Source organism: Musca vetustissima, unplaced genomic scaffold (genome assembly GCF_032173495.1).
Source record: "Musca vetustissima isolate MV318-11 ecotype Yass unplaced genomic scaffold, APGP_CSIRO_Mvet_v1 utg3452, whole genome shotgun sequence".
NCBI lineage: Eukaryota > Metazoa > Arthropoda > Insecta > Diptera > Muscidae > Musca > Musca vetustissima.
In genome coordinates, this window is record NW_026878626.1 from 9,019 (window position 1) to 26,876 (window position 17,858).

Genomic DNA, 17,858 nt, shown 5'->3' on the forward strand with positions numbered 1-17,858 from the left:
AACTTGTTTTATTAGTTATAGGTGTCATAGGTAAATGCCTACATCAGAATTAGCCGAAGTTGCCAAATATCCAAAAAATCATTATCCTTAAATTGGAGGTCCGGTGGCAAGTGATGGTATATTCCAATTGTGCATCATCTTTGGCAATCTTAAAAACTAACAAATTGAATAATTTTAGTGGAAATCGATTTCCCCCATTGCGATAAAACAAACCAAATAAATCAAGTAAATATAAAACCCAGAATTAGAGTTAAAATTTAAATATTTTATTGAATTCGGATAAAATATGTTAATTTGATATTTATCTAATCAAGTGCCACACACTGAGGAATAGCTCCTGACCATTTGCCATTTTTTAAACATTTCACCATTTTGGGACCACGCAACTCAAGGCCAGCATCGCATGTAAACGTAATGCTTTCTCCAATGGCATAATAAAATTGAACTGATGACATATGTCCGCTAATAGCAGTGCCGGGATATGAACATGCTTGAACGCATTTAGGAAGACCTCCAGACCATCGTCCATTGTCTTGACATGCGATAATGGGTTGACCCTGCATCATATATTCGGGATTGCAATTAAATTGAACTACATCCCCAGCTCTATACGGTGGCGTGCCTTGGGCGTAGCCATTTTGTGGAGCTCCTGGATTTTCGCATTGCACTTCAACACACGTTGGGAACGGCGTTGCCCACTCACCGGATGGCATACATATTGACTCTGAGGGTCCTCTTAAACCATATCCTGACGGGCATGAAAATGCAGCGCGCCCACCAACTTCACGGGAAAGAACCGATACTCGTGGCGATGTTATGTTATTGGGTAGTGGAATATCACCGCATTCAACGCTTTCACACACTGGTAATGGAGCGCTCCAATTACCACTTGGAAGGCAAAATAGTTCAGATGATCCGATCAAAGAATTCCCATTGGAACAAGAAAGCAAAACTCGTACGCTGAGTTTTGTTTCATTCGTGCTTACAATAAGGCCACGTCGTGTTGGTATTTCGGGACAGTTAATACTTTTGACCACAATTTCAACAGAATGTTTGTGTCTGGCTGGGGTTTCACAAGAATATATACCAGAATCATCGGTCTGCGCATCTGCTATTGTAAGACGGTATTCAAGCGTAGGATCACGACCCTCTTCAGTTACCCAGCCTTCGGAATAATTTCTATAACAAATATATTAACGTGAAATAAGAGGAAGGAGATATTTGGCGTTAACATACTTGTAATCGTGGCTAACTGACCATTTCGGATTACCGAAACGACGCATCCATAAACATTCCATATGCAAAGTTGTTCCGGGATATACAATAAGTTTACCATCATTGCTTTGGGCAATGGGACCATTATGTCGTCGAAATAGTATTGTTGGGGCCTTTTCCACTGAAAATATATTAATGTCTTTGAATTAATAATTATATAAATTTAGTTTTGCAAAATATAAATTTTCTATACTTACTCGCATAGTCATTTTCCTGGTTAAGGCCAAAACATTGAGGTTTTACTCCTGTCCATTCTGAATGAATACATGTGCGTTCAATGCTTCCAACTAGTTCAAATTTTCCAATATCAGTACACCTAAAAATATACCGTTTTTTTATATATACATTCAAAGTTAAATAGGTACACAAATGAAAGTTGGAATGTCGCTTTAATAAGAGGAAGTGTTGCTGTACAACAATCGAAATCAACAATCACATAGACATTTGTTGGTAAAAAGCAATACTAATGTCACACGAAAACTCAATTCAGGGGTCAAATTATGAGTTTCGATTTCGAAACTCATAATTTGACACATAATACATGTCGAAAATAAAAAATTAATGGTTAATTATTAAAATTAAAAAATAAATGGATAACTCTTTTTGGTTATTTTTGCCAAAAACTAATTGTCAACATGACAATTTAATTTCTATAACAGCAATGTTGTTTTTGTAAAATGTTAGTTGTTGTAGCTGATGCATACACCTTATTAAATACACCTTGGTTTTACGTTACTTTGAAGACGTGGGTAAATACTTTGGTAAATAACCGAGTATTTACCCAAAAAATGTGTATAAACTTATTAACTACTGAAGCGAACATTAAGTGGTTCGCCAGTTAATGAGTTTGTGGCCTCTTATAATAATATCAGTATTTCAAATTATACTTACTGTTAAATTTATCTTTATTAATACTCTTTGTTACAACATTATATATATTATTTCATCGTTGCAACGATGAAATAATATATATAATGTATATATGTTAGTGCTATAACGCACAACTACATATTGTAATATGCTCATTGTAATATATAACATGGAGATTCGACCTAGTAGGTATCAGAGAGTTGAAGAAACAATGTGTTTCATTTATAGGTTTTAAGTATCATCGACCTAACCTCAACTCTGTTTACACAATTGGTGACCCCGACTACTAATAAACTTTCAATACAATGGAAGGGAATGGCACAGCAGCGCAAGGGAATACAATTCCGCAATCCCATAATTTATCGTCGTCGCCGGAACACAACACCATCGTGAACAGAGTAGCCGTCAAAGTACCACCTTTCTGGCCGAAGCAGTATGGTTTATCCAAATCGATGCTCAATTTGGCATTGCCGGCAAAAGTGTAAACACAATTGGTGACCCCGACTACTAATAAACTTTCAATACAATGGAAGGGAATGGCACAGCAGCGCAAGGGAATACAATTCCGCAATCCCATAATTTATCGTCGTCGCCGGAACACAACACCATCGTGAACAGAGTAGCCGTCAAAGTACCACCTTTCTGGCCGAAGCAGTATGGTTTATCCAAATCGATGCTCAATTTGGCATTGCCGGCAAAAACGGCGACTTATCCAAGTTCATTACAGTCGTTGCAGCTGTCGAAAGTGGAGTTTTAACCCAGATATCCGATGCCATTATTAATCCCCCAGAAACAGATAACTACAACCACCTAGTCATGCATCATCGAGCGGTACTGCGATAGAAGAAGAAAATACAGAAATTGATTTCTGAAATCGATTTGGGTGACAAGCGGCCTTCACAACTGCTGAACGAACTCAAGAGTTTGGCAAAATGTAAAATTAATTCAAATGCGGAGCTACCCGAGTTGGCAAAGCTAGCAGACAAAATTATTGAAGTATCCGGGTATCGGCATGTGGCTGCCGTTGCACACAATCTAGCTGATGGTGATTTGAAGGTTCGTAATCAGCGAATCGAAGACCAATTGAACAAACTTGTGAAATTTGGCGGGAGACGTTATCGCAGCAGATCCAATAACCGCAGGTCAAAAACACGGATGGACGATCCGCAGAAAAATGTACTGATGAATTCCCACAACAATGTTGGTATCATAAGACATTTGGTAACAACGCTCAGAAGTGCCGACCCCCTTGTACTTTTTCAACCAACCATGCAAAAAACTAGTACAATTGTCAGACTCCTCGGGCGGTACTGACAAAGATTTTCTTCAAATTGCTCGCCTCATCATTTGCGACAACAACACATGCATCAAGTTTTTAATAGATACCGGCGCAGACTTATCAGTAATTCCACCCACTACAGCCGACAAACGCAAAAAACATATGTCTACAAACTTCTATGCAGCAAACGGGTCATCCATCAGAACATATGGGCAACGGCGATTACATCTGTCACTTGGTTTGCGCCGGAATTTTGTATGGAATTTTTATGTTGCTGACCTCAATTGTGCAATCATTGGCTCTGATTTTTTGAAAACATATGATTTGCTTGTTGACATGAAAAGAGGTAAATTACTTGATCTCAAAACAATGTCAGAAAGTAAAGGGAATGGAACAAGTCTAGTTTAGGGGCTCCACTCGGATCGCTTTTATGTGGGGGAAATGTATACTTCCCGAGATATGGGCCTTGAAAGTTCGGAGCATATCTTGATTAAAACGGCCGTTTTAGTAATGTCACAAAGGCAATATGGGTATCATTTTAAAGCTTACAACGAATGCGCATACATGGCTACGCAATCCAAATCCTTTTTTAAGAGCAATTTTCAAATCAAATTTAAGGTTATTTAAGTAGACGGCCTTCGGCCGGGGCTTAAGACTTTCACCTATGGACAGGCGCATACATGGCTACGCAATCCAAATCCTTTTTTAAGAGCAATTTCCAAATCAAATTTAGGTTTTTTTAAGTAGCCGGCCTTCGGCCGGGGCTTAAGACTTTCATCTATGGACAGGCGCACACATGGCTACCCAATACAAATCCTTTTTTAAGAGCAATTTTCAAATCAAATTTAAGGTTTTTTAAGTAGCCGGCCTTCGGCCGGGGCTTAAGACTTTCAACTATGGACAGACGCATACATGGCTACGCAATCCAAATCCTTTTTTAAGAGCAATTTCCAAATCAAATTTAGGTTTTTTTTAAGTAGCAGGCCTTCGGCCGGGGCTTAAGACTTTCACCTATGGACAGGCGCATACATGGCTACGCAATCCAAATCCTTTTTAAGAGCAATTTTCAAATCAAATTTAAGGTTTTTTATGTAGCCGGCCTTCGGCCGGTGCTTAAGTCTTTCACCTATGGACAGGCGCATACATGGCTACGCAATCCAAAACCTTTTTTTAGAGCAATTTTCAAATCAAATTCAAGTTTTTTAAGTAGCCGGCCTTCGGCCGGGGCTTAAAACTTTCACCTATGGACAGACGCATACATGGCTACGCAATCTAAATCCTTTTTTAAGAGCAATTTTCAAATCAAATTCAAGGTTTTTTAAGTAGCCGGCCTTCGGCCGGGGCTTAAGACTTTCACCTATGGACAGGCGCATACATGGCTACGCAATCCAAATCCTTTTTTAAGAGCAATTTTCAAATCAAATTCAAAGTTTTCTAAGTAGCCGGCCTTCGGCCGGGGCTTAAGACTTTCACCTATGGACAGGCGCATACATGGCTACGCAATCCAAATGTTTTTTATTTCAATTTTAGTTAATATTATATAATTTACAATGATATACTTTATTTATTTTTTAAGCACTATTCAAACCCTTTAAAATGATCCCCATATTGCGTTGGTGGCATTAGTAAAACGGCCGTTTTAACCAAGGTATATTCCAAACTTTCAAGGCCCATATCTCGGGAAGTATGCATTTCCTCACATAAAATATATATCACTGTAATCAGCACAACGAGGACTACTTACGGCAAAAATTTCAAAGCGATCCGGGTGGAGCCCCTAAACTAGACTTAAGCCATGGAGATTTAACCGTGTTGAATTCTAATAGAAATCCCATAGAATCGAAAACTACACATTTCATCACAACTTCAGGTGCACCAGTGTTTGCTAGACCACGACGACTGGTAGGAGAACGACTGGAAGTCGCGAAGAAAGAGTTTCAGTTCCTGATGGAGAAGGGTATTTACAGGCCAAGGACGTACGCAGGGGGGCGGCCCGGGGCCTCCCGAAATGAAATTTTTTCACAGTAAATTTATGTCTGCAACAGCGAATTTTTTCATTTTGTACTACCGGGCCCCCCCGAAATGAAATCGTGTGTACGTTGCTGTTACAGACCGTCGAAAAGACAATGGGCGATCCCACTACATCTTGTAAAGAAAGAGAATGGTGAGTGGAGGCCGTGTAGAGATTACCGGGCACTCAACGCACAGACTATACCGGGTCGGTATGCAATCCCATTTCATCACGACTTTGCAAACATTCCGCATGGTAAACGGTTTTTTTCAGCCATTGACCTACAGCGAGCCTACCACCAAATCCCGATAGAGCCAGACGACATACCAATAACTGCCATATCAACACCTTTCGGTCTATGTATACCATTTCCAGATTAAATTAAACCTTTTCCAAATTAAACGAAACCTTTTCCAAATTAAATGAAACCTTTTGCAAATTAAATGCAACCTTTTCCAATTGGAATGAAACCTTTTACAAATGGAATGAAACTTTTTGCAAATGGAATAAAACTTTTTCCAAATTAAATGAAACCTTCATTCTTATCCAAGGAAATATAATATGTCCAGTAATTTTAAATCAATATTTGAAAATTAAATCAATGAATATTAACAAATATAGTTGTAGGGCTATGTAATTAACATAAATATTATTTAATTCGGTGTGATTTTATTTAATATCTTTACTATATAAAACTAAATAAATAGTAATACAAACTGGAGTATTTCTTGACATTTTAATAAATTCATTGATGAGTGTGTATTTAATCTTCACCTACGAAGAACCCAAGCCCGTTCAAGACAAGGAAAAGAGCACACATTGTGTTGCCTACGGTCAGAGGTCGTAATGTCACTCAAATTGCAGCAATAAACAACGCGGCAGTTGTACATCACATAATCATTTCTAATTCCAGTGTCAATGCAGAAAGATTTAAATTATTTATAGAAAATCTTTTGGAGAAAATCAAGCCAGAGTTGGAAAATTAGTTCTTGATAATGGATAACGCTCAAATACACAAGCGACATGACATAAAAAATTTGGTCGAATCCAAAAGATGCAACCTTAAATTCTTACCGCCTTAAACGGCAAATACATTAGAAGTTTTTACCGGGTTAATCTACTTTTTGAGAATTTATTTGAGATATATGCAAAGAAATTAACGAAATCCGATAAAATGTAAACGTACTATTATTCTCCAATGCTAAATCCAATCGAAAATCCATTTTCAAAAATAAAAGTATGCGCAAGAGCTGAGCTGTGTGACGTTTCAATGGAACATAACATTGTTGATGTAATCGAGCGAAGTATTCTACAGCTTACTCGGCAAGATTGTTCTAACTACGTTATGGACATGGTTTTGAAAATCCCACAAGCTGCAAGTCGGGAACCCCTTCATTAAGATAAGCAGTTACCTTATCATCTACAATTTATTAAATTAAATATGTATTTCGCATTTAGGACTGTGTATCCAATTCTTCTTCTAAAATATTTATTTATTAAAATGTCAAGAAATACCCCAGTTTGTATTACTATTTATTCAGTTTTATGTAGTAAAGATATGAAATAAAATCACACCGAATTAAAGAATATTTATGTTAATTACATAGCCATACAACTATATTTGTTAATATTCTTATTCTTATATTTCCTTGGATAAGAATAAAGGTTTCATTTAATTTAGAAAAAGTTTCATTCAAATTGCAAAAAGTTTCATTCCATTTGTAAAAAGTTTCATTCCATTTGTAAAAAGTTTCATTCCATTTGTAAAAGGTTTCATTCCAATTGGAAAATGTTTCATTTAATTTTCAAAAGGTTTCATTTAATTTGGAAAAGGTTTCGTTTAATTTGGAAAAGGTTTCATTTAATTTGTAAAAGGTTTCATTTAATCTGGAAATTCTATAAATGACATTTAGTCTGCGGAATGCAGCCCAAACATTCCAGCGATACATCGACGAACTTTTTCGAGGCTTGGATTGTACATTTGCCTACATCGACGATATTTTGGTTTTTTCAAGTAGCGAGGAGCAACACGTGTGTGAAGTCTTTGACCGCTTACGCAAAGGAAACCTGACCATAAACGCCAGCAAAAAATTGGTCAAACCAAACTAGAATTTTTAGGTCATACAATTAGGAGCGAAGGTCTTAGACCACGCAACAAAACATCAGGATGTTTACAGCAGTTGGTAAGTGGTAATAAAAAGTGTGACACAACAAAGGTCATCTGGTCTGCTGAAGCCGAAAAGGCGTTTGAAGCATGCATGTCTCACATAGCAAACGCAACATTGTTACGCTACTTGGCACCAGAAGGTACGCTAACCCTTACTGTCGAATTGAAGTCTCTTTTGGAGCCAGGTAAGAATTGAAATTAACTTTGTTGCAAGTTCCAGACACCAACAAATTCCTGTATTGCAATGTCAACGGCCAACATGTTCGACCGTACGTTCCACAAAGTCAACGGAGGTTGGTTCTTAGCAAGCTACACAATTTGTCTCATCCTGGTATTCGTCCTATGCGACGCTTATTAATGGACCGGTATGTTTGGCCAGGCATTGGAAAAGGCGTTGCAACTTTCGTGCGAAACTGTATACCTTGCCAAAAGGTGAAGATTGGACGTCATACCACTGCTCCGTTGGAACAGTATGCGGCCACAGACAAACGTTTCCAACACATAAACATCGATGTGATCGGTTCTCTGTCGACATCAGCTGGCAATCGTTATTGTCTCACATGCATTGACAGAATTTCGAGATGGCCTACAGCTCGGGTGAAATCATCTGACCTTATCGGACGACGATAAGGTCAAAAAGGGCACAAAAACTGCACATTTCGGAACTGAATATATTTTTTCTGCTAATCATAGGATTTGCTTTACATTGGATATAACGAACGTCTTCTATTACAAACTAATTTGCTTGGTCCTACTAGTTAGCTATAACCATACTTTACGGTGTTTCTAAATCTTGTGAGTCTGTGTAAATATAGATTTAGAACAAATATCGGATATATAGGTACATCATCTGTGGTACCTCCGCCGCAAACTTTCATAATTTTTCTAATTTATAAATTTTACAAAAAAGTTTTCCAACTTGACACTAGGGTGTAATTCCGTAGATCTATGCAAACCACAGCTAAAGGGTAACGCTGACTGACAATTTTTTATTTGTATATGAATAACCTAAAAAAATCAGTGAGCGGATAGTTTTACGGGGCCGGCTATATGATACCATACACAGTGTCATTATTGACCACCTCCATGATTCCCAGTATCCTTGCTATACTGAGGCCTTCTCTTGACATCTGAGCCTTAAATATTAAACTTTAATTTATCCGAGAAAATCAGTCGGACTACAATTAGTATGAGCTTTTTCCTTAGCAAAAGCTCATACTAATGGCTTTCTTGACGGTTTCCGGGTATGTAGACGTGTTACCACAGCCCATCTACCTCTCTTCCTTAGGTTATATGAAACTTTAACCATCCCTTGAACTCTTCAATGAGTGTTTTGTACTTCTATGACGATTTGTTGATTAATAGGAACTGATGTTCTTTTGTAGCTACTACTACTATATTTGCATAAAGCCAACATATAATTCGATAAATCACGGATTTATTTCTCCAAAATAGTTTTCTGTTATAAATTATTTTAATAATCCATGATAATTTGATGTTTTAACATATATCTATATGTGTCGTCTTTGCCCAGAGACGAATCTACATACAAGCATATCTGGTCTATATATGACGATCAGCATACTACAAGCATAAGCCACTGATATTTGTGATAACCTGAGAAGTAGCAACAAGGTGCTCAAGTTGCTGGCCGGCAGCATTTGGAGTGCCGACAAGAGGCCTTGTTGACCTCTTATAAAGCAACAGGTCTGTCAGTAGTTAGCTATGGGAAGACAGTGTGGTTTGAGGTTACAAAATTTCCTTTTTAATATTGTCTCCATTACATTACATTTCCAACATCATTCGTGATGCATTGAATACTTTCGCTTTCTGTAAAATTGAGTGAAGTACACATGTTTTTCATATTTATAACATACCGAGAAGTTATTGTAGCTCCGGGAGGAAATTCCACGATGTCTTCCCGAATTTCTAAGTCGTTGTAGAAACTAACAACATTAGGTTCGTTGTTCTTGAATAAACAGGTTCCATTAGCTTTTGAGAATAAAAAAGAACGAATACAAATAAGTGATTTCGTACATATCTATGCAGATATGGAATAGTGAACTTACCACAGTTGTACGACCGCCCTATCCATTCTCCATTTTCACAAATAATTTTCCACGTGTTTCTTTCACCAGAGGCACTTGGAATGCAATTGAAATAAATCTCAGTGCCACTTTCATATATTCCTTCGATGTCCATGTCACTATTTCTGTATGAAGCAAGGCATAGATGTGTTTCACGTTACTATGATTTTAATAGACTTACTTATATATTAAAGCGCCATCAGTTATAGTTGGCGGTCCACACATCTTCGATTCTTCTGTTGCGTTTTGATCATCCGTCGAATTTGAACTTTCTTCCATATCAGATGTATCTAGAACATTGGTGTTGCTGATCTTTTCGTTAGATTCATCGGTAATTTTGACAATTTCTTCCCTAGACTTTCGCATGCCAGACTCGCACTGTATGTTCTGGGGTTTGATTGTGCCCCTACTGCAAGTCATTTCAATAGGTAAAGTGTTCGTTGAGTAATTGCAGCGAGCGTTAACTGAACTATCCTGTCCGATAGTTAGACCGGCCCTATAACCCCCCTAGAGCATAAAGAGTTAATTATTTACTGTATACATATTTTTAATTAAAAAATACCTCGTATATTAAGCCTGGAATGTTAGGTAATGTACAGGCTACGGACACACATTTGGAGAAGGCGTTAACTGACCAACTTCCGTGACCACATCTCAACTGTCCGGCCCCCTATTAAAATGATATTTGATTGCATATTGTGCTATTGTATAAAACAAAACTGAACTCACTTGTATTTTATATCCTTCTTCGCACTCCAATGTAATGAACTCATTTGATTGAATCTCTTCATATGTCGACAAAGGGGTTAAAGAGGGCTTGTCCGAAAGCTCTATTGTATGCGGTTCTACTTTATAATATTTTCCATTTTCAACTGAGGGAACCAAACATGGTGCTGAAAAATGAAAACGTATGACGATATCAGCCGTTTGTTATCCCCTGGGAATAATTGAAACCAAATGGAGAAAATAAAAAAAATGAAACCAGTAAATTGAAACGCCAAAATAACAGTTTACACCCTATTTCCAATCGTTACAAATTGGATAGTTTTTATAATACTTCAAACCCGTGGGTAAATATTTGGGTAAAATATAGTCAACTGCCAACTAAAAAAAACGTAGACCTTAATCTCAATTTTTCATACTGAAAATTCTGGTTATATATGTCTAATTTCAGCCAATTTTTATATATTTGGGTAAATATCCAAAATTTGATCACAGAAACTCGGTATTACGGTGTTAGATGTATTTGATATAAATTTTAAACTATATTAGCAAAGACTCAATTTAATTTTTGAAGAAAGGTACAAATCTGGCAACGCTTGTTGTGTAAAGTCGAGTTTTTGTGTTGTGTCAATACTGTGTTCAAATTTCATTGAATTTTAATAATTAATACTTTGTCATTTAAATAAATTTACAACTTTTTCGTAAATTTGTCATTTGGCAAAGAAGTTAAAAGTGTTAGTTTGTGCATTTAAGTGTTAATTTGGTGATAAAGTGTTTAGAGTTCTATTTCCTTATTTTTTTTAGTGCTTATATTCTTATAAGCAGCTAAAGGAAACTTGGTAGTATGGGATCATCTAATAACTCTGATATTGCAAATATGTTTGCCAAATTTTTCAAGAACAATTATTCAAACTTTCCGTTTAATTTTAATTATAACTACCATATGGATAAGATAAACCATTTTCCAATTTTTTTTACTTTCGGAGGTTGAGGTATTAAATGCCTTGAAATCACTAAAAACCTCTAATTCTGCTGGTCCAGATGGCGTTCCATCATCTATACTTATGAATTGTACTTACCTCTAACAGATTTATCTAACTTCTCCTTATCTCTTGGTTATTTTCCTCTTCCCTCGAGATCTAGCTATATAATCCCTTTACACAAAACTGGTAGTCGGTGCAATATTGAAAATTATAGAGGCATCGCCAAATTGAGTGCGATTCCAAACTTATTTGAACTTTTGGTTTCTCGAAGAATTTCCCACTTTGTCTCATCTATAGTATCTCCTTTCCAACATGGCTTTTTAAGAGGGAGATCTAAATTGACTAACCTAATGGAGATTATGTATCACGCTCACAATGGGTTTATAAATAAAATGCAAACTGATATAATTTATACAGATTTCAGTAAAGCGTTCGATACTGTTGCACACAGTTTATTAATTTATAAGCTTGATATTATGAGTTTCCCAACAATCCTTCTTAACTGGATTTCCTCTTATTTACAAGGACGTTCTCAAAAAGTACATTTCAATTCACTTCTCTCAGATGACATCAGTGTTTCATCTGGAGTTCCTCATGTTAGCCACTTGGGTCCATTACTCTTTGTCCTTTACTTAAATGATCTTCAATCTGTAATCCGATTTTCTAATATTTTAATGTTTGCAGATGATGTAAAACTTTTTTGTAGTCTAAATACACTTAACTCCTCATTAAATTTGCAACATGACCTACACTCATTCGTAAACTGGTGTAGTTCTAATGGTATGTCGCTAAACCTTAAGAAGTGCAAAAATTAACTCTTTCTAGGACCAGGCCCATATCTATTGATTACTTTATAGGTTCTCATAAACTTGACTCTGTAGACTCGTTTACAGATATTGGTATCATTTTAGATACCATATTGCGTTTTCATTTACATATTGAATCATCTGTTAATAAAGCTAAATCGTTGCTTGGTTTTATAAAACGGTGGTCTAAGGAATTTTTTGACCTATTCATTAGCCTTATTGGAATACGGCTCTGTACTTTGGAGTCCATTTTATAAAAATTATTCTAATAAAATAGAATCGGTTCCAACTCAGTTTCATTTATTTGCTCTTAGGGGTCTGCCTTGGAATCCACTTGAAGCACTTCCACCGTACGTTAACCGTCTGAAACTAATTGATCTTCCAACTCTAGAAAGAAGGCGATTAATGCTTAGAGCAATATTTATAATAAAATTGTTACGTGGACAAATTGACTCAAACTTTTTAACCGGTGAAATAAAATTTAATATTCCATCCCGTAAACACGTAATTATTTACCTCTTAACTTATCCCTAGTTAGACATAATTATGAACTAACTAATCCACTTCGCGCATTATGTGAAATTTATAATAATTTATATAAAAGAGTATTATTTTCTGACCCCATTCATGTAATAAAAAATTCTATTATTCGTCTATAATTGTGGTATAGTTGCCAGACAATTGTGTATGTAATGTTTCCGTTTGCATGTTTTGTCAAAACTATTGTGTTTTTGTTTATGTTTAACAACTAATATAAGACTGGCTGATGTTAATTCTGTAGCCAGTAATTTTCCTTCACTAGTAACCCTCCATAGTCCGGACTATGGGGTGTACGTTCTCTCCACGTTATGGGGAGGTGGCCCCCTCGGTCGGCAGGGGCGGGTGTGAGTGGCGTGGGAACGTTCGAAAAAAAAGTAGGACGGACCCGACTATATGATAGCCTTCACAACATTTGGTATATGCAAGAGATACGTATTGATTCTATTGGTACATACACCAATTTAAACCAAGCCCTTCTCCAATGTTTTTGGGCGTATATGCAGAATAACGTAACTGTAAGAAATTATTTATGCCATCTATATATATATATATATATATGCATGCGAAATTCGGTTAATTGACATATGTTTTCATTTAAAACAGTTCAAATCCCCATTCCAATGAAGAAGTAGTTCTGGTACTGGTATTGACTATTAAAAGATCGAATGATCTATGGACTGAATTAGTATATACTTTTTAACAGACCACATTGTTCACAATACTTCAATCAAGACAACATTGAAGTAAAACATGAACCTGATGGACCAATAAATTTCAATAGTGGTTTAAAAGTTAACCGCATAACCATAATCATTTAAAGTTATAAATATATTTAGTTATCAAATTTGAAATGAGTTAAATTGGCTAACTCCGTAAGTCTAGTGTTAAACAAAACTAAATAGAACACAACACCATTTTGTGTACCACCTCTAGAACTGAGCACATGGGTGAAAGAGAGCAACACAATAATTTGGTATAACGAGAGGACTTGAAATAACAAAAATGTACTAAGAGAGAACGGTAATATTACAAATTATTATTAAATAATACATTCCTCCATAAAGGTGAATTGGAAAATTACAAAACTCTAGATTAAGACATTTAATACATAGTCGCTGAAGTTGTTTTGATATTTTTGGAAGGAAATTAATATGTATTGTCTGCATTTCATAAAAATTGTCTGCATTTCATAAAAATTGCACCATGCAACATATCAAAAAATCGTGAATTGACCTAGTAAACCGTGCGTACCTGCTGTTGTCGCTGAATAAAACATCCATAAATATTATTATATTATATGGTCATTTCCTGCAAAAAGTAAACCAAATACGTGAAGTAACGACAAAAAGTACAAAGAAAGACCACATTTGTCGTTTTTTCTTATTGTTCTAAGCATAAATACTAATTTAATGACTATAAATGCACACACTGCAGAAATAAAAACGACGAAAATAAAAAATGTCGCGTGAGTGACCCAGAAAATCTTTCGCAAAAAAGGACAATTTTAGAAATTCAATAACATGGCTTGGTGTAAAGATTTTTTAAAGTTCAAAATGTTCACACAATTCGTAGAGTTTTCCCATTATTTGCAATGATGTCAAAAGTCATGTAGTCGCGTGAATGACCGCTCCTCTCAACAATTAAAAACCGTAGACACTCAGCTCTTTTTACCACTGGAGTACTCCTAAAGTACACCTATGTCTGTTTTTACACGGTTTTGAAATTTAATATTTTTTTTAGACGATTTTATTCCGTTTATCACGATTTGAAATATTATGTACTTAAATTTTTTTGTCAAATTTAATTTTTGCGAAGTATGTTCATATCACAAAAAAGTATTTATGAAAGAAAAAACTCTGAAACCATCGATAGAATCGATAGTTTGCGAACACTAGCTTAACGATTTAAGTGAATTCCCCTTTAGCGCGTACAAAAAATTTTTACTGGTCAAAGCAAATGTGAATAGCACTAATTTAGGGGAATTCCCTTTATGTATAAGATCAATGTCTTTTTTTCACGGCTTCTTCTGGAACCAATCTACCGTGTAAAAACAGACTTAGATGTAAGTATTAAGGGAGAATTGTAACAAATGTAAATGTGTTTAATTGATTTAAAGGTTTTTTTAGTTTTATTTTGCCACTGAAAGTCGTGTAAGTGATGGACCTTGAACATACTTTTGGTATGGACATGAACTGTACAATGAGAATTCAAAATACCTAATTACAGCCAATTGAAAAACGTGTCTCGAATCCCCAAAATACCGAAAATGGGGGGTACAGTTATATGGGAGCTACAGTAAAACATGGCTCAATATTAATTATGGAAATGAGCTATACAATAAGAAGGAGAAGAAGGGCCACCACCCAGTCTTTCTATTAAAATATTCTTAAAAAATGGTCGGTTCATATGGTGACTGGGGTATTGTCTGCTTCCCACTTCGGTGAGAAAAAGGTTCAAAAATCTTAAAAGTACGCAAATAGGAAATTTAATAGGGGGATATATCCAAACATAGACATTCGTAGGAAACTGTCCGCATAAATATGTCCTACCCTAAATGAAACCAGAGAATTCTGCTAAACCTTCAAAGTACCGAAAATAGGGCGGTACATTTATATGTGGGCTATGTGCAAACTTTGAACTGGATTGACAATTATACGCATATATGCCAGCCTCCAAAACCACACAATGTAATATTACAATTACTTTGGTGGGAAAATGTAGTCATAACCTTTAAAATGCCGGAGGGGGGCTACTCCGAAACATGGTCCCATATTGATCATTTTTTGTAGGGAGATTTTTTTCCCACTGATTGGACTTTAAAAATTTACAAATATTGACAATTTTTAGTAGGAAGATTATCTACACAGGTAGAACTCAAAATACAAAATTTCATCAAATTGGGTTAAAAAAACTTGCCCAAAGCTTCAAAATAGCATATATTGGGTACCATTATATGGGGTTAACCAACCAAAAATCCTACGAGTAATGGCAATGTATGTGTGAAATTTTAAAAGCGTTCAGTATTGCAAGCTGTATCGTTATTTAATAAGACAGACGGACATGGCTAAATCGACATAGAATTTTATTATGATTAGAAATAAATGGGGTCTCATGTGTATATACACTCACTCCACCTTGTGTGTATAATGAATTTTTAAGAAGTACAGATATCATTATTAACTATAAGCACTTTTTTCTATTCACTTTTTGAACCTTTAAATTTTTTTTAAACAAAATGACAAATGTTTCGCAATTTTCGCATCAAGGCGGAATAAATACAAGTTTTCAACATACGACCTTTGTAAAGCTACATAGCCCAATATGCCTGATGAGCCGCTTAACCAACGGCGAAACGCGTCGCATAATGCTGGGTACATAGGTTCTTCTCCTGGCTTTCATTTTCATTGCAAAACTTAGATCATTGGGTCTCATGCATAAAAAAGAGTAATAGCGATGAGTTGAGTCAAGTAAGCAAATGTTCGTAAGTTGAGTTAGATCGAACAGCAACAGCTTTTTCTCAATTTCCATTTTGGAATCCAGGAACTGCACAGAATCTTATATAGAGTCGAATTTTATCAATATTGCTGAGAACACCAGCACGCCTTTCATCTGACTCCTCAAAAAAAAAAAAAATAAAAATAATTGGCTAACCAGCAAATTTATGTATTTATCATTTTATTGTTAATTATATAAAAAATAATAATTACGATTACAAACCTGTACAATTTTTTATCCTCACTTGCTAAATTTGTCTTACGGTGTTGATAACATTTTTTTATTTATTTGTGGTACAAAATATTCAGCCATGATTCATTTTTAGTGTACGCGAGTCAACTAAAAGGAATGATCAACAAAAGTTGAGCAAGAGTTCACAAAAGTAAGCAAAAGCTTGTTTTTATGCATATGAAAATTAAAACAATCTCATCCAACTTCAACTTCTAAGTTCAAACTGAGCAAGAAGAGATCAAACGTGACCAGTGAGTAAAAGCAAATACATCGAATTTTATTATGTATGCGACAAGCACCTTTTACTCAAAAAATCGAGTCCGAGCTCAAGCTCACGTTTTATGGAACAATTTATGTTACAACCATTTATGTTATTATTGTTTATACAAATTATTTTCATAATTGTTTTGTTTTCAATTATACTTATTTAATCTCTTTGTTTTGCTATAATTATAGTTTCACTCAATTTGCTATGAAACACTCAATTTGTTTTGAAACACTCACTTTATGTTTTAGAATAACAAATCAATATTAAGTTATTTGTAATTTCTCTTTGTCTCATCATAAAATAACATCATCATTTTAATAATGATGTTATTTGGATTTTTAAACATTCTGCTTGTGATCTTCAATCAATAAAGACATTAAAATAAATACCCGCTAGTTTTACTGGGGTTTATTGGTAGAACGAAATAAATCAATATTTTGTAAATTATATTAATAATAAAAGATAGACTGATTTGACGTTAAACGTCTGTCAAGGCTTATTTTATATAAATAATAAAAAATTTGGAGAATTTGACGGAAAATGTCTGTTCTGTCTCTTTATAAAATAATTGAAACACCTGCAAGCAGAACCATTTCATGCTCTTCCCCTCTTGTTACAAAATATTTTCATTAGTTTAATTTTTTAGTACATTTTCACGATTCACGGAAAGTCAATACTTTCCCTTGAAATATTATTAATATTCTCTAATAAACGTACACGAATTTAAGATGTATACAAATTTTATTTTAAAATAAAACAATGTTTTATAACATAATCATCTACTAATATTATGTTTAAGGAATGAAAACCTTCAAAATACCTAAAATGTGGAGGAGTTCTAAAGTTGGGGGCTATTCCAAAACATGGACTTATATTTTCCATTTGTAATACCAAACATCTTAGGAGAGTAGTAAACAGTGGACACAACTTCACAGAACAACACAATTGAATCAGAATAACAAAATATACAGCAATATAAAAACTGACTTAAAGTAGGAATCAGCTGTTACTTTCTTTAGTTTGCTTTTACAAAATATTGCAAATAAAGGTTTGCCAAAAAAAAAAATAAATAAATAAATATTTGCCGTTCATTTTAGCAAATTGCTAAATGTATTGCTTGCTG

The 17,858-nt window shown here is 35.1% G+C and overlaps 1 protein-coding gene across 1 annotated transcript in view; it reads right to left on the minus strand.

The window, feature by feature from the left end:
• Positions 1-305: 305 nt before the first annotated feature.
• LOC133323417 (sushi, von Willebrand factor type A, EGF and pentraxin domain-containing protein 1) overlaps positions 306-17,858 on the minus strand; it is a 217,536-nt gene continuing 199,983 nt past the window's right edge. The window contains exons 7-14 of the mRNA XM_061532345.1: positions 10,419-10,582; positions 10,252-10,359; positions 9,871-10,196; positions 9,672-9,814; positions 9,480-9,594; positions 1,473-1,591; positions 1,237-1,396; positions 306-1,179 (exon numbers count right to left, since the gene is read on the minus strand). Coding sequence (XP_061388329.1) covers positions 306-1,179; positions 1,237-1,396; positions 1,473-1,591; positions 9,480-9,594; positions 9,672-9,814; positions 9,871-10,196; positions 10,252-10,359; positions 10,419-10,582 — 2,009 coding nt within the window. The remainder of the gene's footprint in view (positions 1,180-1,236; positions 1,397-1,472; positions 1,592-9,479; positions 9,595-9,671; positions 9,815-9,870; positions 10,197-10,251; positions 10,360-10,418; positions 10,583-17,858) is intronic.